At 35.4% G+C, this 22,336-nt stretch overlaps 3 protein-coding genes across 3 annotated transcripts; 2 read left to right on the top strand and 1 right to left on the bottom strand.

The window, feature by feature from the left end:
- The first annotated feature begins 3,736 nt into the window (after positions 1 to 3,736).
- On the top strand, positions 3,737 to 7,993 carry LOC108575176 (lipoamide acyltransferase component of branched-chain alpha-keto acid dehydrogenase complex, mitochondrial). Its single transcript, XM_017937903.1, has 5 exons — positions 3,737 to 3,802; positions 5,173 to 5,297; positions 5,560 to 6,103; positions 7,096 to 7,491; positions 7,757 to 7,993. Exons 1-5 carry the CDS (start codon positions 3,764 to 3,766, stop codon positions 7,991 to 7,993), a joined length of 1,341 nt encoding a protein of 446 aa, XP_017793392.1. The 5' UTR covers positions 3,737 to 3,763.
- Positions 7,994 to 11,075: 3,082 nt separating this feature from the next.
- LOC108575172 (protein lap1) lies at positions 11,076 to 15,628 on the bottom strand. Its single transcript, XM_017937898.1, has 10 exons — positions 15,473 to 15,628; positions 15,262 to 15,397; positions 14,894 to 15,183; positions 14,111 to 14,822; positions 13,674 to 13,864; positions 13,361 to 13,468; positions 12,729 to 13,188; positions 11,817 to 12,649; positions 11,670 to 11,741; positions 11,076 to 11,593 (listed from the first exon to the last, which is right to left on the bottom strand). Exons 1-10 carry the CDS (start codon positions 15,626 to 15,628, stop codon positions 11,417 to 11,419), a joined length of 3,135 nt encoding a protein of 1,044 aa, XP_017793387.1. The 3' UTR covers positions 11,076 to 11,416.
- A 1,031-nt stretch (positions 15,629 to 16,659) lies between these two features.
- Positions 16,660 to 19,531, top strand: LOC108575223 (RUN domain-containing protein 1). The gene is made up of 9 exons (XM_017937964.1): positions 16,660 to 16,992; positions 17,145 to 17,238; positions 17,316 to 17,483; positions 17,817 to 17,997; positions 18,059 to 18,153; positions 18,249 to 19,007; positions 19,084 to 19,181; positions 19,255 to 19,349; positions 19,425 to 19,531. The coding sequence occupies exons 1-9, from the start codon at positions 16,838 to 16,840 to the stop codon at positions 19,529 to 19,531; spliced, it is 1,752 nt and encodes a 583-aa protein (XP_017793453.1). The 5' UTR covers positions 16,660 to 16,837.
- Positions 19,532 to 22,336: the final 2,805 nt, after the last annotated feature.

Below are 22,336 nucleotides of genomic sequence, written 5' to 3'. Positions count from 1 at the left end.
TATTATTATTGTTGTTATTCTTATATGTTACAGTTGAAACCCAAATCCCGTCAAAAATCCGATCTTCCTGGTCAATACTAATTTAAATAAATCTCTTTCGTCAATGCTTAGTTTCGACTAGTTAATTCTGGGATTAACCGTGTTCTATTGGTTGAAACTATTTGTTACTGAAAAGAAAGTATTCAAAGCACTTCAAGCATTTTTTGATACTACCGTGAAGCGTTTGCAAACGAAAGGTTTTATCTCGAATAAAAGACATTGTGAATGTTTATGAATTTATTTAGTTATGTTAGCACAGCTTAAAAAAACGAACACAGGATAGGCTATTAACCAAAATGTATTATTTAATACAAGCGGTGACTAAGGTACTCGGGTGTGCGTCTCGCTCGACGGCTGTAACGAGAGTGGCCTCTGCGCGTCCTATCCTACGTTGCTTCGAAAAACCGTTGGAGCCCCCCCGTTCGACTTTCCGGGGAAAGGGCTTAGTTCATGGCACCCTCAGGTACCCGCGCACTTTCTCTTCCCTGGCGACAAAGTCCAGGCCACCACTTCGCCGCCGAAATCTCGCATTCCTTACAGTTATTTATTTCATGTGGCCAGTACGACGCCGGTGGAGTGCATAGGGCTAGGTTAACGTATTTACCGGTTTTGACTAGTCGAAATCAACTACAGTGGCACATATTGACTGAAACGGGTCGGTTGAAACTTTTTCCAAGGTCAGATGTGTTTTCGTTCGAACGTGGCAAGGATGGCGCTCGCTGTTCGCGCAAAAAACATCGAGCTCGAAAGCGACATCTTTGCGAAATAAAGGGAAACCTTTGTAACTGGAAATGTCTCGAGAATATATGCCATGTTCTAACAAATAAAATACACAATAAATTTATTTATTATTCTTATATTACAGTTGTTACTAGCTTTCTTTAGTTACGACTAGTTTCGCTAATTAGTTTTGACTAATTGGGTCGGATATTGACGAATTTCGGCATCTGACTGCAACGTGTATATGTTATTAGACAGAGTTGTACACACCGAATCTATTCGCTGCGCGAAATCTCACGTGAAAAATTATTTATTTCACTTTACAAATCCGAAAGTGGCGCTATCCACTTGGAACGAACTGTAAAGGAATGTTTGTTACGAACCAGTATATTACGCGGCCACGAACGGAATCCGAAATTTCTAACGTAAATTGTATAATTTATCAAGTTCACCGGTTTCCGTGTATAACATCGTTCGTATCGTCCACCCGATAGATCGTTATTATTTTTAGCGTGTAATCAATATCTTTATCCAGTTGAGAGTTTCAAAGGTTTATTTCTGTTGTTTCCGACGAAAAATACGGAATTACCAGCAGTCAATAAAAAAAAAAAAGGGAGAGAAAAAGGATCGTAAAAGAAGTGCAATTCGATAGTTTGACACTTTAGAAGCGATAACTGGAGCACTAGGAGTGAGAGGAAGGAACGATGACAGATAGGGGGAGGGGGAGGGGAGGGAGGGGGGAAGGTATGGAGGAAAATTGTTGAAACTAGGCCGACTACTGTACGCGACACACGCGCGCAAATTCAATGTACACTTCTTCCATGAATGGTAGACAATAAATAAATCGCTTTAACGCGAACTTCAACCTGGCTCGACCAATATCAAGATTTACACTCGACTGGTTCGATTAACGACTAACCTCGGTTCAACTGGCGTTTTATTTTTTTGAAGATTGCAATTCCAAAAATGAAAAACTCGAGATATCGGGCAGAAAAGTCGAAACGTAGAAGGGATAGATCGTTGCAACATTGACGAATGTTACGTTTTGAAATTGTAATCTTCGACGATTCTAAATACGAATGACGCAATGGTGGTTGTTACGAGCGTGTGAACATTCTGTCGTTGTTGTGATGAAGAGTGTAATACAGGCGTATACACGATGGAGAACGAGTATACTTCGAGGCGAAGCCATTAAACACGAAGCATCGTACAAAAAGATAACTTTGTATCTTTTATTATAACACCGAGCATTGAAATAGATTTGCCCCGTCAAAAGGAACTCTTGCATTTTGTTATTCACCTAACCTATGTATATAGAACCCAACTCCTCCTTTCCATTTCAACGCTAAAGAAAAATTATATTCCCATTGCGAAAATAAACTAAGGATATTTATAAAAAAAAAAACGAATAAATCTTCTTCCAATAGGAGCGGAAGCTAATTAAATATATGACCTATTCAAATTAACGAATTAGCGTTGGGCCTGACGCGAACTACACCTACGGTACGCGGCTAACGGTCGCGCGAGACTTCGCCTAAAATCTCTCGAGCCAGTCGACGCATCACCGTCACAAGATGTACAAAGGATTGATTCTGCATGAGAAAATAATTTCAACCTTTAACTTATTTCTGCGCTTAGAATCATCTTCTATGTTCGACGAAATAATTTTAGTTCCCTTCGCTACGAATAGATTCGATGACGTCACGTTCGCTTCATGACTTATGGAATTGTAACCTGATTTTAGCGACCGATAAATTAGCAGCGCGACCAGAATAAAATTATCTAGCCGCTTTCAGCTCCACGTCCTGTATAACCGATTACACTTGTCTGTTCCTGGAGGCTGCTGGTTTTAATATTCTCCAAGATAACGGAGAAGTAATGCAGCCAACCGTGTTCGCGTCTCACCATTGAGAAACGCGTTAGTAATAGAAAAATCATTAGGGAAGAATGGCGCTGCACGTGCACGTCTAATTGGATTCCAATTTACTGGCAGACGGTAATCATATCCATCGAAGAAAATTGAATTTCATCGGCGTGTTCAGTATCATTTAATGTGTCGCTAAATTGGAACGCTTGTCTGATAACTTCTATGAGAAAAGACCATTACGTCACCTTTCTTAATTTTTTCCTGGATAAATAATAAGTGAAACGACGTTTTATCACGAGCTAACTTATTTCCTACACTTACGTATATCCTATTGTACATACAGTTAAAAAATAAACAAGATTTATTCACCCAGAAACCGTAGCTGTAAGCACAAAGAATCACAGCAAAACTTCACCTCTTGCATTCGACATTTACACGCGAACCACTATTATATACGCAAGGTTAGTTTTACATTCGAGCGCATCTTAATACCGGGTGACCCGCGCGAGAATATTCATGACCCGTATATTCGTCGCGGAGTCCAATTTTTTCCAGCAAGCAAGGGAAGAACGAAAATATTTCCCGAGGTCGTCGAAATAGAATGTGACACAATGTGCCCGATATTCGATTCCGTACGAACGTGACTATCGTCGAATAACAGCACAGAACACAAGAAGCACGTGCATCATGGGTCAAGCGGTTATATTTAAAAGTAATCGTTATCTTTCACTGGCTCTTTCATTAGTATGGAGATCCGATGTGCATTAAATTTGAATGCTATTTAATCCGTGTCAAAGCTCAGAATAAACCTTCTTCGATAACCGACCGATTACAAACTTTTCGGCCAACGGAAGCGGTGTTGCAACTTTCAACGAACGAACGTCAGAGAAATGCAATCGGATACGATCATCCGTCAATCGTGAAATACACTTATTATTCACCAGTGTCACTCACACATTTCACAACTCACCGCGGCTACGCTACAAATATATATTTCGATAACACTTAATGAGAATGAGATAACAGAGCACTTGCTTAAAAGTTGCTACTCTGCACGATCATCCACAATCTCTTGCTTTTTCGGGGAATTGTGTCATTCTTCTGAAAAGATATTCGAGTTGGCGAGGATTCTTAACAATGGCCCTAACCTGCAGACTCACAGCCTTAACACTTCTGGTAAGAGAACACTGTTTATATAGAACGATAGTTTTCCAAATTAGCGATCGTGCCTCGTAGAAATCATGGCGACCGTCATCGTATAATTTCGACTGTTGTCGGTAATCTTCGGCAGCGTGTTTACAATTCTGACACTAACCGTGTTGGTTACTCGGGGGAACGTTTATCGTGTTTAATATCGAACAGAGACAAACGGGTGAGAACGTGTATGCAAAGGTCACAGTAAACTACAAATATTCCCTGTTCCGTGTCGTTTGATGCGTGTAATTGACGCGACGCGAATCGGCTAGCAGCCTTGTTATGTGTCCTTTCTATCGGGCTTGTTTAACTTCTGCATACAGTGGCGATATGTTCTGCTACGGAACGCCTCTTACGATGCACATTCGATTCTGTGGTCTCGCACGAATTATACGACAGAGAACTACTAAACTAATAAACGCGTACCCGTGATGCAATAAATGAAATTAACACGCGACCTGCTCGACCGATCAAAGTTGCTGAAAGTGTCCACGTTGTACCAGAATGCAAGGTACAAAATTGATAGGGAATTACGAAAGGCTTGAAGTTTGATTTCTGTTCGTTGCGAATCGAGTGTGATGTCGTCGTATGATATTAGCAACTATGAAGGTTTGCAAGTGTGAGAATTGCCTTGATTGCATGATTTAAAGAAAAGTACGTCACGTGATTGAGAGACGTTTCCTGCCAAATGGGGTAATTGTGACGATGAATAATTTGTTGTTTAAACATTTGCAATACGTATTTTCCCATTTATCGATGATTTTTTAATATCATATATACGCCGCGATAATTTTTTGTATCTATAAACGTCGAAAAACGCGATAAATCTCATAATTGGTTAATTACTTACCGGTTGGGGTACTCTCCTTATCAGCTCCATTAAGATTAGTGTCTATCTTGAGGTCTGAGAACAAATTACCGATGAACAGCCGACTTAATTGAGACACTGGCTTAAATTATTCAAAGAGAATTCTAACCACTTTACACTTTATTACTTTGTTATTCACTTTTGACTAGTTAATCGCACAATTATTTACATAAACTCTACCGCGTCTAACGTACCCGCATAAGTCAAAATTTGAACTAAAGATGTCTGCTAATACGTCACACAAATATCGAACGATACATATCAATAGAAATTGAATCGATCGATAATCGGTTTCCATTGCTACGCGGCAAATTTGAAATGAAACACGGTATTCTTTGCAGTTCTATCATTCGATATGCAATTTCCCCGTTCCGCAGCTTCAAATATACGATTTAAAATAAATGATACAGGTGAACGCTCAGACACGAGTAAGGATTTCCAAGTTATTGCTGACGAATATACAAAGAAATCCATGTTTATTTAGGGTAGGAATGTACGCGATCAAAAATGTCGATTTTTCTACATAAGCTGCTTTCGATACGGAACTGTCGTTCCCTTCAAACTATCGGATATCGGAGAAGGAATTCGAGACGTCACGATAAAAGAATGGTAAGCAAAACAATGAATTTAACCGTCGTACCCGCGAAACCTTCACAATTACCGATCATTTCCCCTTACCACCTCCACCACCACCATCAGACTATCTTTCCCCAAGAATACATCATTTGAAAAAAAAAAAGAGATTGCTTCCCGCTGATGGTACATTACCTAACACCGACACACATCTATCTGCCGGTAGATGACAGTGTATTGCTGTCCTAAATGTACGATAAACGCAACTGAACTGTACTTGACGCATTCGAATGCATAGGTACGTGAAACCAGGCGACCGGGTGTCTCAATTCGATAACATTTGCGAGGTCCAAAGCGACAAAGCGTCTGTGACGATTACCAGCCGTTACGACGGATTAATTAAAGCCTTGCACTACAAGGTGGATGAGGTGGCTCTGATAGGAGAATCATTGCTGGAGATCGAACTAGATGGCGATAATGGGAACGGACGAGACGAAAAGATCTCTGACAACCAACAACAGCAGCAGACGACAAAGACTGAGAGTAGACAGAGTGGCGACAGCGAGGAGAAAAAACACGTAGGACAACATGGGTTAGAAGACAAGGCGATGGCTACGCCAGCGGTTAGAAGAATAGCCATGGAGAACAATATTAACTTAAAGGACGTCGTTTCCACGGGCAAAGGTGGCCGAGTGCTTAAGGAGGATATATTGGCTCACTTGGGAAAAATTTCTCCCAGTTCCGCGGGAAAAAGGGTCGAAGAAAAACCAACAGCTAATGTGACGGTGGTCCCGATAAAAGGCTATAGCAAGCATATGTGGAAAACGATGACGCAGTCTCTGGTAAGTTAGATTTTCTACTACTTACAGGGGAATATCGTGGAAAGCGGAAAGTTCTAAGGAAATACATTTTGTTATTTTCTTCGTATGGACTTCACATTATACTTGTCTTTTCTACAGTCTATTCTATATGCTTTAAGTCTAGCTTATTTTTAAATTATTCTAATCGAGCTTACCTTAACTCCTTCGAGATTCTTCTTTCTTCACTTTCTACACATTCTTTATTTCAACGTAGAAAATAAAAATATACATTTCAATCGAGTTCCCTATATACGTATATATTGTTATTAAACAATCATTTTCCACGGAAATGAAATGTTACGATAACGTCGTAACGCTACCGCGATATTAATAAACCGGTGGTCGGGATTAAAACGCAAACCACGCGTAAATTGCAAAATTAACGGAATTTCGGCTATCGCGTGACCCACGTGGTGGAGTGCTGCTGAATAAACTGCCGGTTAATCGTTCTAAAACAATACGTGACGAGGACGCGAGTTAATGATGCGACGAATAAACTGGTTTACTGATTAAACGACACGACAACGGTTTCGAGAGCAAGCAGCCGAGGGAAAGAAACAAAAAGTTTGTAATTTGATAACGGTAACAAGATCGAGTGTCAGGCCGAAATCCCGTGCATCATGGCGGTTTGAAACGGGAGACAAGCAGTGGCGGACACGATAATAGAAGTGCGTCGTCTAAAAGTGACGTTGACACACGCGATTGATAGCGATCGATCGAATCCGGTGCACTCGGCCGAAATTCCCGTTTCAACGTTGACAGATGAAACATGGTTAAAGTGTTTCGGAAAATACGGTCATTTTAATCGTCTCCTCGCTCCTCTACCACCCCCACCTCTTATCTTGAACGTTCAAATATGATGTGTATACGTAACTCTGTGTGTACTGACTTCGTTAATTGCATATCACCGAATAAACGTGTAATTAAACGCGACTGTGGCTGAAAAATGTACGAAAACCTCGACGTGTTTACAGAGCATACCGCACTTCATATACAGCGACGAGTGTAACGTGAACAGATTGATGGATTACCGGAACGAAGTAAAGGACTCGCTGAAAGAGCAAGGCGTCTCTTTGAGCTTGATGCCGTTCTTCGTAAAAGCGGCGTCTAGAGCCTTGGAAAAAGTGCCTCAGATAAATTCCTGGTTGGATGAGGAAAATCAGGCACTGCAGGTTCACGAGAACCATAATATTGGTATTGCTATGGACACTCCTGATGGTTTAGTCGTACCGAATATTAAAAATGTTCAGAAATTGAATATTCTGGAAATCGCGAGGGAATTGAACCGGCTTCAAGAACTCGGAAAGAAGTCTGCGATATCGCTGAACGATTTATCGAATACAACGTTCTCGTTATCCAACATCGGTATCGTAAGTTTAAAAACTAATTTACCATGAGAGCTTTCTAATCGTTACGTTTGTTAATCGTTACGGGATTGAATTGAATTTAGAAAGTACTTTCTGTCAAATTCAATTTAAATTTAAATTTAATGCTAATTTAATTTAGATTCAAATGAAAACGGTCTATTTCATTATTTAGTCCGTTTCGAACGTTCGATTTACACTTATCAATATCGATTTGTCGGTCACATGACATCGATGCGTCGTTTGAAATATTTTTAACCGCCATTTACAGATTGGTGGCACGTATACGAAACCTGTGATTTTACCTCCGCAAATCGCGATCGGTGCTTTTGGCAAAGTGCAAAAATTACCGCGATTCGATGACAAAGGAAACGTAATAGCAGCGAGCATAATTTCAATCAGCTGGGCAGCTGATCACCGAGTAGTGGATGGCGTCACTATGGCAAAATATTCGAATCTGTGGAAGTACTACGTCGAAAATCCTACGTTCTTACTGATAGGAGCATGAAAGTGGCATATTTCAAAGATGTTTCGGTGAGCATGATTTTCCAATGGGAATATTTTTTATACGTAATAATTTCTACAATCGAGTATCTTCGCAATTGTATTTAAATTTCGGAGTAATCAATATGTACAGTGTAATAAAATTTTAAAAACATTTTGTACGTAAATATTAATTTATTTATTGCTGCACAAACAACTAGGATTTTTTAAGAAAGGTAAAATATCTTTTTCTAACATATTCAAAGTGTTACAACTGTATGGTAGTTATTATATGGTGACCAGTCAAACTGTGAGCATTTTTGTACATTTAATCTATCATACATTGTCATACAAATTGTTTAAGTAGGTGTTCCAAAATATATGTTAAGGAAGTGGTTGTACTGATTAATTTTCTCTTTCTTATGGTTCCTCTTTTTATACATAAAACATCGTTTTATGAAATCATTGAAATTATGCATTAATATTATTAAAACAAAAGAAAGTTAATAAAAAAAAGATCAATTGAAATAAAGATTTGAATAATGAGTACGACCACTTGTTCATTTATATATTTGTAATTTTTTATTTGTACAGTTTAATGTATCGCATTTTCAATCACACATTTCCCGTACAATACAATCAATACATTCCCTTAAATGCCACTTAAATATTTGCTCAAAAAGTAGTCAGTCTGTTTAATAGTTAGAGTAGTAGAAAAGATTGTATATGCATTCCTTATGGTCCAAAGTTTTTTTTAAGTTTTGATAATCAAAATATCAATTTCTCCTGTAAAACATTCTAATTGAGTATTTGAGCATAACAGAATATTTTTAACGAGACGTTTTGATCCTGCTAAAGAGACATGAATACACATGCAAAATCCTGTTTGTACACATACTATGAAAAAACACATTCAAAGAGTATTTGTTGAAACATAAATGCATACAATAAATATATCATTCCTTTCCATCATAGCTCTTATAGGTAAAAACTGATATTTAAAAAGAAAACCTACACAAAATAATTATTAATAGAAATACAGACGTCACTAGATGAAAGTACAATCCACCCTCAATTATACTTCTTACTTTCCAATATGACTAGGTATGCAGATTATTACTGGTAATGTAGTTAGTCCAAAAAGTTTAAATACCAAGCTGCTTTCTTATAATAGAACTACATGTACTCATAAAAAATAATCAAAACATATATATATATACACATATATAACTTTCACTAAGAATACTTTATAATTGAGTATATATAGTCATCTAAAATTACTTTCACAAAATACATAAATGAGAATAAAAAATAATCTGTTCTTTTTCATTTTCTCAGCATTACTTCTAAAATATATCAAAATTCTACGTATTTTCCATAGAAGGTGCGATTCTTATTCATGAAGGAAATCTTTCTGAAAATATAACACTTTTTTCCGTTACAATTCTCAATTCTGGAAGTTCTAAACTTCACCGTAGCTTTAAACAATACATCAGAGAAATTCGAAGGTCAGTTAGTTGTAGAATAGAACAATTCATTACGTTTGAATTCATGTTCAACTCGCGCGCGCGCGTACGTACGTACATTTCCCATTGTAAAGCTACCATGTAACTGTAACATCGAAAACGACATTTTTGAAAGACCTCTTGCTTCTCTAAAAAGAAAAAATATGTAAAACACAAGTAATACGTATGAAATGCATAAAAAAGCGTATCTTCTAAATATGTCGCTACAGTATAGTGAGACTAATTAAAACTGTAACAGAGAATGTGTATAGAAAAAAAAATGAAATGCATAGATAAAGAGAATGTGCAATAGTAATTGTTCTGTATGCGAGGTAAAATGAAGTGCGATATTGTTATCTTGTTGTAAAAGTTCTGGGATACAAATAGTGTACTGGTTGTTATAACTCATATCTTGACATGAACAGTTCACTTGTGCTATACATCATCATACAACCTCTCTAAAACATTTATCTCACAGTTCTACTCCATTTACATGAATAACTTTCATCTTTTTCTTCTTTTTTTTTTTTGCGATATAACTTCGCTAACATAGAAAAGTAGTGAGTTTTATCTTACGATTTCGGCAATCGGTTGTGCCGTATTATAATAACTGCTGTTAAAAAACAGTTTCTACAAGGTACATACATCTTGTTCCTTTAGTATAGAATGAATCGAATATAATAATTCACAACCATAACAATAAAGATCTACTTTTATCAAACACTTAACAGTTTACACTGTGATAAAAAGATCGTTAGTGTACACGATAAAACAAACATATCACGAATCAATGGCAAGCAAACAAAAAATTGTAAAAAGTTGTTTAAATAAAATAATATACTTTCGATAAAATAATTTTTCACTGAGATAATCGATAAAGAAAAAAAAAAAACGATTCTAAAACGTTGCAAGTAAAATTACGGCACATAGAAGAATATCTCTTTTTCTTTTTGTTCTAACAAGATTCTCACAGATGTGTTTTTAACATAAAATGTACCGTTAAAAGAGAAGTATCAATCGTAAACGACACAAGCAAATAATAGTCATGGAACTCTTTGTGCTTTTCAACATCTATACACATTAGGATAAATTTGTAGAAAAACCATTTCTACATATACAAAATACTTCACACAATATTATATATATATAGTAATATTTTTTTTGTTTCTTTATGTATACGATTAATAAATAGTATATTGTTTTCTGGCACATTTGTCAGCTCTTTGCAAAGAGAACGAGTGAGTTGACACAAATTACAGCTAACACCATAAAAGCAACACAAATATATATGCAGCTTTTTATGGAGTTAGAAATTCGGAAAGAATCTTATCAATTCTATATTAATCGTTCGCTAAATAGTTCACTACCTTACCTACTTACATGGGCAAATAATACGAATGAGCTGTGGATTGGCCCATCAGAAGAAAGTTTCTCTCTTAAACATAATTTTTTTCCTGTACATCACATTTCAAACTTTTTTCTTTCTCTTTTACTCATGGTAAATGATGCAGGGAAACGCGTTCCTAATCTATACGGTATAACCTACGAAACAAATTCTTCCCTCAAATTTTATACTATTTTTCATTGCTCAAAAAACCTCGGTTCGTAACCACTGGAAGTCAGAAATGTTTTCCTCGGGTAAGTTGCCCCCACTCCCACCTTTGGTAACGCTGTTTCAGTCGTACAATTCAGTCGCTCGATAGTATTGGAAAGAGTACGATTTACTACCGCGAAAACAAGCGTTTAGAACAAACAAAATCGAACTTCCGTGTTCTCGTGCATTTCATGTTGTGTGTGTGTGCGCGCGCGCGCGTATGTCAATGTTAATTAATAACGGATCTATGTATATACACTAAAAAAAACTTACGTGAGGTGTACTCAGTCTGATGTGCGTAACTTATTCGCGAAATACAAACGAAAAATATTTCTCTTTCAATTTAATGTCATTGATGGCGGCTGATCATCATGGATACCACAGCGCCAGTAGCTCGAAGGACAGCAACTGCATTGTTGTGGTCAGATTTAGTGAAGTCTATACCATCCACCTCCAAAATTTTGTCCCCTGGTCGAAGTGTTCCTTGCGCTGGACCGTCTGGGTTCACTTTAGTTACGATAATTCCCTAAAGTAATACAAGCTGTTAAAATGTAGAAAATTTACTAAACTTACTGTATTCGTTTTGAATGTGCAATATTTACGGTTTCCGCGCCCGCCACTCCACCGGCTATGCTAAAACCGAGACCTGGATTCTTTTTTACTTGAACAGGCAACTGAAAAAATAATAAAAATACTCTAAAATATATCAAATATATTATTATAATATTAATAAAGAAAAAGGAACATACTACGTTAGCATTTTTGTGGGGTCCAAACATCCATTTGAATCTTGGTTTCCTCTCTGCACTCAATGAATCATTCGGTCCAGCAACTTTATACTTGTCAATGTTAGAAATGGTCAGCTCGTTTGAAGATTTATTATTGGTTAAAATTGGTGTACTTCTACCAGAGTTAGCTTCATTTTTTATATTAACAGGACTGTTCATATTCGACGTTTCGTTAGACATAATTTTTGGGATAATTCCTTCAATATTCAAATTTCCAATTTGATTGGAATTAATCATATTCACTGATAAATTATCACACGAGGTATTGTGATTCGAAATGCTTCCGTTTAACACTTTTTTCGACCTGTCTGATAATTTAGCTTGCATGGAGAATGGACTTCGATATTTTTTTCCGGTTACCGGGGACGTTGGTATGCATGACGCATTCAATAGTTTTAAAGCTTCGTAATCTTCCACCGAAGAGTTTATACATTTATTCGATAGATCGCTACTCGAAATTGAATTTGTGCTGTCTAAATGTTTCGTTTTCAGAATGGGAATTCTGCTCGGTTTCAATGATCGATCCCCTTCGATAGATTGCTCCGGGTCGTTCGACTCTGTAGATATTTGCGTTTGATCAGCACTGGAAGAACTCGTTTTTCCATCGTTACTCGAAGCGTTTGTAACATCCGTATTATTGAGCGAAAATGTATCGTTGCACAAGCGTTCTTCTGCTTTATATAATTCCCCACACCCGTCATAATTTTGCATTTGTGTTTCTTGCGATGGCTTTGAACTTGATATGTTGATATCCGTTTGTGGAGGAGAGATTGTCGACGAGTCTGATTGAGCTGCTAGAATAAAATAAATATTAAAAAATTTGTACTTATATACTATTTTAAAAATATTAAAAAAATGATTTAATATAAATACATTGATTTAATTGTTGAAAAAATGCTGCCTTCTTTGAAAACGCAGCAGCAATATGATACGGTGGTGGAACTGGTGGAACTTCATTTACTTTTGGTGTTTGAATGTGCATTTGATCAGTGTTCTTAACACCCACGGTAATGGGTACAGTTTTAAAAGGTTCTATAAATTTCTCTGATTCCACAATTTTTGCTGTATTTGCCTTCGAATACTCATCTGGTTTCCAAGTGGAATTAACATAATCTGCTACCGTTGGAGTCTTAGAAAGGTACTCAGATGTTGGGTTACGAATATATTTTGCTTCTCGGATATCAGGACTCTTCTCTTTCGCGAGTACGGTTTTATTAGCTTCATCGGAAGATTCTTCTGAAACAGACTGCTCTGTTCCAACATCCGTAAGACTACTGTTCTTGTACGCTTTTGATGTGTGACGCTCGGTTGGTGAAAGTGACGAATGTGAACCCTAAGAAATAGAAATTTTTAATTATTCCATGTTTAATTCTTTAGTAGTAAGAGATTTAAAATACTGTCTCTATCAAATTTTGTATCGATTTTCGTATTTATTTGCTTTAGATTACTTCTTTATCTTTGAAGTTATCAATAATAGTTACTCTAATTAATTCTCTAATTAATACCTTATTAAACAAACTTTGTGAAAAACAGGTTCCAGATTTTGAGGTAAGGTCCAGAGTAGTTGTAGCAATAATAGCTTCTTTAATCATAGTCTCCTGTTCTAATTGCATCTGCAAGTTTCAATTGGCAATCTTCTTGTATTCTCGATGTTGATCATACAAAAGTACACAAAAAAAAATGCAACAAAAATATCCATGGCACTTGATATGATAAATCCAGTGCTACTTTCACTACAAATTTTTCAACTTCTTTTTTATACAATCAGTAACAAATTAAAATAAAAAATATTAACAGTGAATACCGAATCATACTTACTCGTTGATCATGTGCTGATTGATGATGTAAATTTCGGGCATGCCTTGCAAGGTTGCGCAGTTCTTTAGGGTAGGGAGTTGGTGCACGATGAAGTTGTCTAGGGATTTCAGATTCTACCTCAGCAGCAAAACATATTCTTTTTCCAGTACCAACGATCGAACTTGAAATTAATCCTACAGCCGGTGTTATCTCTGTATGTAACAAATACAGAAGTTTTTACATTAAAAGTTTCGAAATCTTTTAAAACAAGAATCGACCTATTTTAGACAACGTGTATACTTTCACTAACTTTTACATTACCATTTCATTCCTCATCTTCCTCCTCATTCTCCACTAGCAGCATTAATATGTCATGCATTATAGTTATTGAATTGTTATACTATCATAATTCATATGATAAATATATGATTCATATGATAATATATGAAAATACTTACGCTCTAATTCTTGCCGCGGCTTTTGTGGGAGCATAAAACAACTCAACACCATCATATCTTCTTCACAATTGAATTCCTGTTGTAGTGGTACCAATGGTTGACTTTGATTGTCGCTCAGCCATAATGCTTTTAGATTGCTCAAGTTCAGCATAGAAACAGGCAAAAATTTGATGCAATTGTTTACGAGATTCAGCACTCTTAAAGAGGATAGATGTCCCAATTCAGGCGGAACTCGAGTTAGATTGTTTGATCTCAATGAAAGCAATGATAATGCAGTGCAACTTCCAATCTCTGGTGGAAGGCATCTCAAATAGTTATTGTCTGCATTCAAACAGTGTAATTTTCGCAATAGTCCTATTGATGGTGGTAAATATTCAAGGAAGTTCTTAGTAACTATAAGCTCCTCTAAGTTTGACATCTGTCCAATGTCGTTTGGCAGTGCATTCAATTGATTGTCGTCAACTTTAAGAGTCACAATTGTATGTAGATAGCAAAGAGAATCTGGTAACTGGTAAATTTCATTTGATGAAAGATGCATGATTGAAATATCCCTCCAACCTTCTACTTCTGATGGAATAACATGAATTGCATTCACGGTACAATCAAAATGATTTAACCGATAAAGCTGGTTAATGTTGACTGGTATACGTCTGATATCATTACCATCTATCCACAATTCAGTGAGATTGATTAGATCCCCAACTACTTCAGGCTAAAAGAATGTAATTAATATTAATATATGTACAGACTAGTAAACAACCATTGTGACAAACATGAACTTACCAATTCAGTGAAATCATTATTACCAATATCAAGCCTTTGCAAATTTACTAAACGGCTCATACTCTTTGGCAATGTCATCATGTTATTCTCTCTAAGTTCTAATGTTCTCAAAGCTGAAAGTCTTCCAAAATTTGCTGGTAGATATTCTATATACGCATCATTTATATACAATTCTCTTAGTCCAACAATATGTGTAATAGCATCTGGGAAACGTTCAAATGGATTAACACTGATATCTATAGAACGAAGATTTTTGCATTCTTTTATACTGTCTGGTAGTTCTTTAATACCTAGAAAAATGAGTACAATAATTATTAAGACATTGCTTATAATCAAAACTTATTTAAAAAACAATCTTATATACATACTATTTTTACTGAGGTCTAAATATTCCAAGTTAATTAATGATGCTATGGCGGGTGGTAACATAGTGACTTCATTATCACTGAGAGAAAGTACACGTAATTCATGGCACTGAAACAGTGGCCTTGGAAGATCCTTTATCTGTAATAAAACACATAAGTAACATCCTTGAAAGTTAAGTGTATAGATGTATGTGAAAAACCAGTTATTATTTACTCTATTGGCATCAAGGTAGAGCTTTTCCAATGTCCTTTCATAAATGAACACATCAGGTGGTACATCAAAAAGATTACAGTGATTCAACTGTAACTCACAGATATCTTCTTCTTGTGCTCTCAAACACGCTGCACACTGCCACCAAGCACTACCCATTTCATGTGTAACTGTCAAAAAATACCTTCTTAAAGCTTATAATTCCTTTTAATAATACATATTTTATAGTTTTTAAATTACAATCTCACAATCAAATGAATTTTACAAAGCATCCAAAAATTCTTGCCATTACCTATAATACTTCACGAACGATTCTTCAAGATCATCGATAAATCTATGGCAAACAGCTAGATTCGTGAATAGTATGAGACTTGCTAAAGATTATTCCATGAAAATTTTGAAAAATCATTCGACTATCGGTGCGTCAATGTTCGGTTTTTTACGTGCCGGCTTTGTCAGAGTTATTTCTTGCCGCATCATCGCGAATACTACGATACGCGACGCACTTATCGGAATGTTCCTCTCTTAGACGGATCAGAATAATTCACAAAAGCGTAGTAATGCGCACATCAACACTGGCTGGATGTCAAGAGATGTAGGTTATTCGATATTTCTCTTTAAGGATTTCTTTCATGAATATATCTCACTGTTTATTCGCTACACATCCTATTCTTTCGTAATCCAAGTGGAATAACGATAGATCACAGTCCGACAAAGCGACAAAGAACGTTTTTTCGAAGTTACGGCAATTTGACACATTTGTGAGAATCAAACGAGCAAACGAGACTACTATTTATTGAAAAACCTTCAACGAAGCTAATGTTTCGTTCATAATCTCTCGATGTTTCTCATTGCACCTACGCTTGAACAATCGTTGATAAATTTTTATGTGACCAGTGTAGCATAGACAGACTTTCGTTGAAATTTATTAATATAAACGTAAAACGGTGATGAAAAACGAAAACTTGATGCAACAGATCGTTATTGAATGTCGCTCATCTGTGTAGTAGCCTGAATCAATTGTAGCGCGATTTTTATCATAAAAAATCAGAGCGAGTCCTAAATTTGCGATATTTGACGACATTTGCCGTAAGAACACGCCTTAACGAATGCAAAATCGACAGCAATGAGTGACGTTTTCAGTCGTACACGTGCGCAGAAGTTAATTAATGGATTAAACGTGATGAAGGTGGAAGACCGAACGTTGTGATGTGTTACGACAAGAATGAAACTCGTGGAATGTATCGATAGGGAAGAAAGTCGTGACATATCAAAGCGTTCGTTCTAATCAGGGTAGATCGCCGTAAAATAATTTATGAATGTAAGACCAAACTTTCGAGGGGAATCGAAACCGTAAACAATAGGAAAATGAACTCTGGAGAGTGTAAGGGCTGCGAGAACGAGGATATCGAGAATTCGGATGAAAGTGATAGACCGTCGGGCGAAAGATGGGCGCCCGTCGGCGCGAATGATGGTGATAATGATTTTGCAGACGAATATAAATATGTCGATAACATAGAGAAGTGAGTACTTTGATATTTATGGATATAAAAGAAGCACTGTTTACTACTTGTTCAATCGTGTACATATCTAAAGAAATAACAGAGAAAAGTAATTTTGTAAATGTTTTTATCTTTTATTCATATTGTTCTATATTGTTTGTATATTGTGCTAGTTTGTCATATGATATGGAAAGATTAAAAGAGTTGGAAGAGGAACAAGAGATGCTCAATTCATCTCTTATAGCATTGACCACTCATTTTGCTCAGGTATTAAATTTATCAAAGATTACAGGTGGTAATTGTTGTAAAGTATTGTTTTAATCTTGAGAATGTGGATATCATAGGTTCAATTGCGTTTAAGACAAATTGTGGATGCACCTGCAAATGAGAAAGAAACATTGCTCAAAGAGTTAGAGGAGTTTGCATTTAGGGGAATACCAGATGTTCCAAATAATTTGTCACTTGATAGTAGATCAATTACTCCAACTTCTCCAATGTCCTGCAAGCAAAGCGTAAGCCATGTGAAAATTTACTGTGCTCCTGTTTCATTAATTTTTTAAAGTTATTTTTTATTTTTCATTTATTATTTCTTTCTTTTGTCATTTCTATCATTCCTATGTGTTTGGCTTATGTTTATATTCGCTTTGCTTGTAAAGTACATGCTTACAAATCTGATATATTTTTTTTTACTGATCTCAAATAATATTTATGTTGTATTGGAAAATAAATATTTTTATATAAGTTATTCATAGTATATACATTTATTAATCTCATGCCTCCTAAGTATTTACATATTAACAAAAAAAAAAAAAATTGTTAAGTGGCTTTGCATATATAATCAACAGATATCTGGAGTAATAAATGATGTTGATGTTGAATCTAAAATGGCATTACAAAGAACAAAACAGAAAGAACTGATATGCCAATTAAAATCTCAGTTAGAAGATCTAGAAAAATATGCCTATGAAACTGGTGATGCAGATTTACCACAGAGCATGATATTAGAGAGGCAGAGTATTATAATTAGTAAGTTTCTTAAAATAAGTATTCTCCTGTGAAATCTAGGTTGACATCATTGTTTTTTCAGACCATCTGAAAGAAAAATTAAATTTCAATGTTGATGATCTTTGTAAATTACCAGTTGATGACTTAAGATGGCAAGTAGATTATGCTATAAGTCAGGTAAATTATTTTGTCTAACAGAATGAATTACTAAACAACTAGTGATGCAAAAATTAAAGAGAATTATAAATCAATTTAACAAAAATCATTTCCAGATTGTTAGTCCTTTAAAAATGAAGGAACAATTAGTATCACAGTTGAAAACCCAAATCACGGATTTAGAACGTTTTATAAATTACCTTCAAGGAGAAGTTAGTGCAGAGACATTGGCATGCACCTGTGCATGCCCAGTACACACTAGTGGCTCAGCTGGTTCCAGTTCATATGCTAAACAATCGTTTAATAGAAAAACAGAGGAAGAAAATAGAACTAAAACCCTTAACACAGTTAAAAAGGTCGTTGCTCTGTTGCACATGTTCCTAGTGTCTCAATTAGGATGCGGTAGTGACCGAGTTCGAAGAAACTTTAAGAAAAATTCTGTATATAATTGGCGTGACTTGAGAACCAGATTAGATATCGCGGTCGAACACGTTATAGAGACCATTGCCGAAATCGAGCGTCTGCCTGAAGAAGACGATATCGCTAACGAGAACGATTACGCCTCGGATTCTGATTCTATGTCCCATTGCAATGCCAGAGTGACATCCGCTGTAAGGAAGCATCTAGCCACTTCCATACGTGACTTAATACAACACGGTTTAATGTCCGATGCGCGTTCCAATAGTGTAGTACCGTTCGTGGGATGTTTCCCCCAAAGAAACCCTTCTACTTCTAATTTAATGCATGCATGGGAGCTAGTACTGAAGTATTACGAAATTAAAAACGGCCACCGTTACAATTCTAGTCCAGCGCAGAAATTGTCTCAAAGTTTTAATCTTGATCTAGCAGGTGGAAGAATTGTATCCTCCAAACAGGTACCCATCATATGTTTAGTAATATTTTCTTTGTTTATCGTTGAATTTTCTTTCTTAAGGGTACACAAATTTTCAGAGCTTATTAACCACAATTGGGAATATCATTGCTTCACACAATCCATACAAAAGGAGTTATGATTCTCATTTCAAAGCATTCATATGCGCATCCTTAAAGTGAGTAAATGTTCTTGTAGATGGTTTTGCTGATAAGGGGAATTAAATGAAATTCACATATGTCTTATTATAGTGCTAACAAACTCGTTGCTTGGTTAAAACTTATTTTACAATGTCAGTATCTTCTTGAGAATCACTATGCGTCGTGGAGCTATGTTGTAAAAACAGGTAATTAAAATATCAATGTGTAAAATACTAATTTAATTAGGATAGACTTTACTCCATTATTATTGTTGCAAGCAGGTTTCCAAGATGCATTTCACACCCTCGATCGTCTTACTAGCTACAAATTCGATCTACCAGTCGATCTGGCAGTAAGGCAATTTCAGAATATAAAAGACGCGTTTTGATTGCGGAGTACGTCAACGTTCACGCTCATAAGAGGATGTAGGTAGTCACTTTTAGCGAGCAAAACACGAAATACCAGATACTGCAATCACGTAAATGACAGACAGTATATTTTAACTTTATATTAACATTACAATAGTATACCACTCTTTTTTATAATTTCAAAGTATTATTTGGCGAAAGACATTCCTATCTCATTTCCTGAGCGTTCGTTATTGAAAAATTATTACGACGCACTAATGTAGCTGTAATGATTTAAGAAGTCAATATTTTGGAGCTGAATTCTCAGGACTTGGGTTTTTGATTATATTATTTTGAGAACAAACGTTATTGTTGTACGAGGAGTACAGTACTGTTGTACAGTTGTAAAGTACAGCACAGGTAATAATACAACGCTGCCTGACACAATATGGACTGAAATATATTATCTAGTTATTATTTGAGGTACGTCTTCGGATATTGTGCACGTTCTCGGTAAATTGATAAATTCGAGATACTAGAATTTTCATTTACACCGTTTAAAAAAGTAATCTCGTAACACTGAATCAGATTTATAAAATTGGGAGAACGTGATTTTCACTGTGATTAAAATTAAGATTTTAATACTGAATTTTATCACAAAGGTAAAAGAAGTAAAATATTACTTCGTGTTAGGAATTAATCTTTACCAAAAATAACCAAAGAGTAAACCAAAGAGTAAACCAAAGTTATTTTTTAGTATTTCATAATTGAAGTAAGTGAATTCCTCTAGTTTTTAATTTTTAGTGTCACATTCACATGTTGCAGTTGATAGATGTATAATTTCGTGGTAACATATCATTGAAGCAGCAATTAAATTAAATGACATGTATCGATGTAAACGCGTATGTAAACTTCGATGTTGCAATACATTGTCAATATTTTATCTCTGTTGCGTTTTATAAGATTTTATAATTAATTTTGTATAGTGAAAATGTTGAGTTATCTCGTGTACGATAAACAGAGCATTTTATCCTCTTTTGTCGTACAGTTAGTCAAAAAGATTTCCATAAAGCCTCACGTTCTTCTATACAGCTACAGGTATAGATCTCACAGGTACTTTTTTCCAATAAATACTGTTCCTAATTTTATGAACATTTCTCCATAAGAACATATAAACTTCAAAACATGCATATTGTTAGAACACATGTATTATTTTCATAGTTGGCAGTTTGCTAGACGGATACGCAGGTATATGCAACTACTGTATCGCCTATATAAGATAATCTCACGTGTAAGGTAGCTTTAAGGACATCAACTGTATTATACAATATAAATATCTGCTTTTTATATAAATAACGATGATTTGACATTAGTTTATTGAGAAAAATATGCGGAAATATATTTATGGAGCAATGTACTTGGTTTTATGATTTCTGAATGTCCTGATACCTAATCGTTTAGATTTAAAAAAACATGACGGAATATATGAAATTGGTTGTTTATTCCTTGTAAAAGTTGTACATCAGTAAAAGTTTCATAGCAGTTTTTTTTTCTTCAACATGTTCGTAGTATTTCATTGATAATTCCTCGATATTCGTAGTATATAAGGTACGCAATTTTTTTTTGTTAGCTCTTCAGTTAAACATGATCCTTTGTAGTAAAAGTAAAGACGCAACTTTCCATTTATTTTTTCCACGTTCTGTGAATATTTTTCACTAAAGATTTAAAACAGAGTATCGAGGAATCTCGATGTTCTTACAGATTAGATTAGTTTGTTGTACATAAAATTCAGAATAGAGTCTACATTGTCAATAACACATTTCGAACTCAACGAAGTATATAATACCAGAAGTTTTTCTTGGTCGAGGGTGATACGCATCGTGATGTATCGCCGCAATATCATATTATCACGTACAACTCTACTTATACAGGATACAAATACACAGATGTAAGAGCACAGACTTGGTAAAAGTTCCATTTTTTTTCTCTTTTTTGTTCACAATATAAAAGTCGTGTATAAAAAGGTTTGTGGAAGAGCATTTGAACATTGCATTCACACTTTTGTTTCTTGCATATATCATATTGTATCTTTTAATGCTCAACCGAAAATCAGACTGAAACATAAGACTTCTATGCACTTAATAGCAGAGAAATCAACTGGACGATGACATTCATTAGTTATACATATCTATGTACTTAAGCATAGGATACAACATTCACAAATGAATATGCTCTTTTGTAACATATACAGATCGTTGTGAAAAATACTGATGAGTGACACATTTATTGGAATGCAAATGCGGTGACAAAGAATAGCGATAAATAGCTCTACACTATTCGAGAGAGAGAGAGAGAGAGAGAGAGAGAGAGACTAAATTATATCACAAAAAGTTGGAGTAAAAGTAAAAAGTACAATTGTTAGAAAAGTTTGAATTGAATTTCGATCGATTCGAGAGAAATATTTTCGCGTTCGACGACATTGTACGCCTATAGAACAAATAATTTCTTAAAAATTAATTCTATGTTACAAGTAAAACATTCATTTAAATATCGTTTACAGCACAATAATGATTTTACTTTCAAACCTTATGTATAACAGTTGCACAGTATACACTCACTTAATGTTTTTTTCTTTTTTACTGTAACATTCGTCATAATAGCTTTTAATGATATTATTTTTCGTATATTAAATAGGCTATGTTTTTGGTACAGCAACGATCTAACATCTAACAATTAAGGACAGTTTACATATAACGTTGCTAAATATAAACCCATTTTATTTTTTATAGCCAAATCGTTCACATAGTTATATAAATTCAGTATTATCTGTCTTAGGCTTTAGCAAA

The sequence above is a fragment of the Habropoda laboriosa genome, unplaced genomic scaffold (assembly GCF_001263275.1).
Source record: "Habropoda laboriosa isolate 0110345459 unplaced genomic scaffold, ASM126327v1 scaffold207, whole genome shotgun sequence".
NCBI lineage: Eukaryota > Metazoa > Arthropoda > Insecta > Hymenoptera > Apidae > Habropoda > Habropoda laboriosa.
This window is presented reverse-complemented; position numbering and strand designations above follow the sequence as displayed.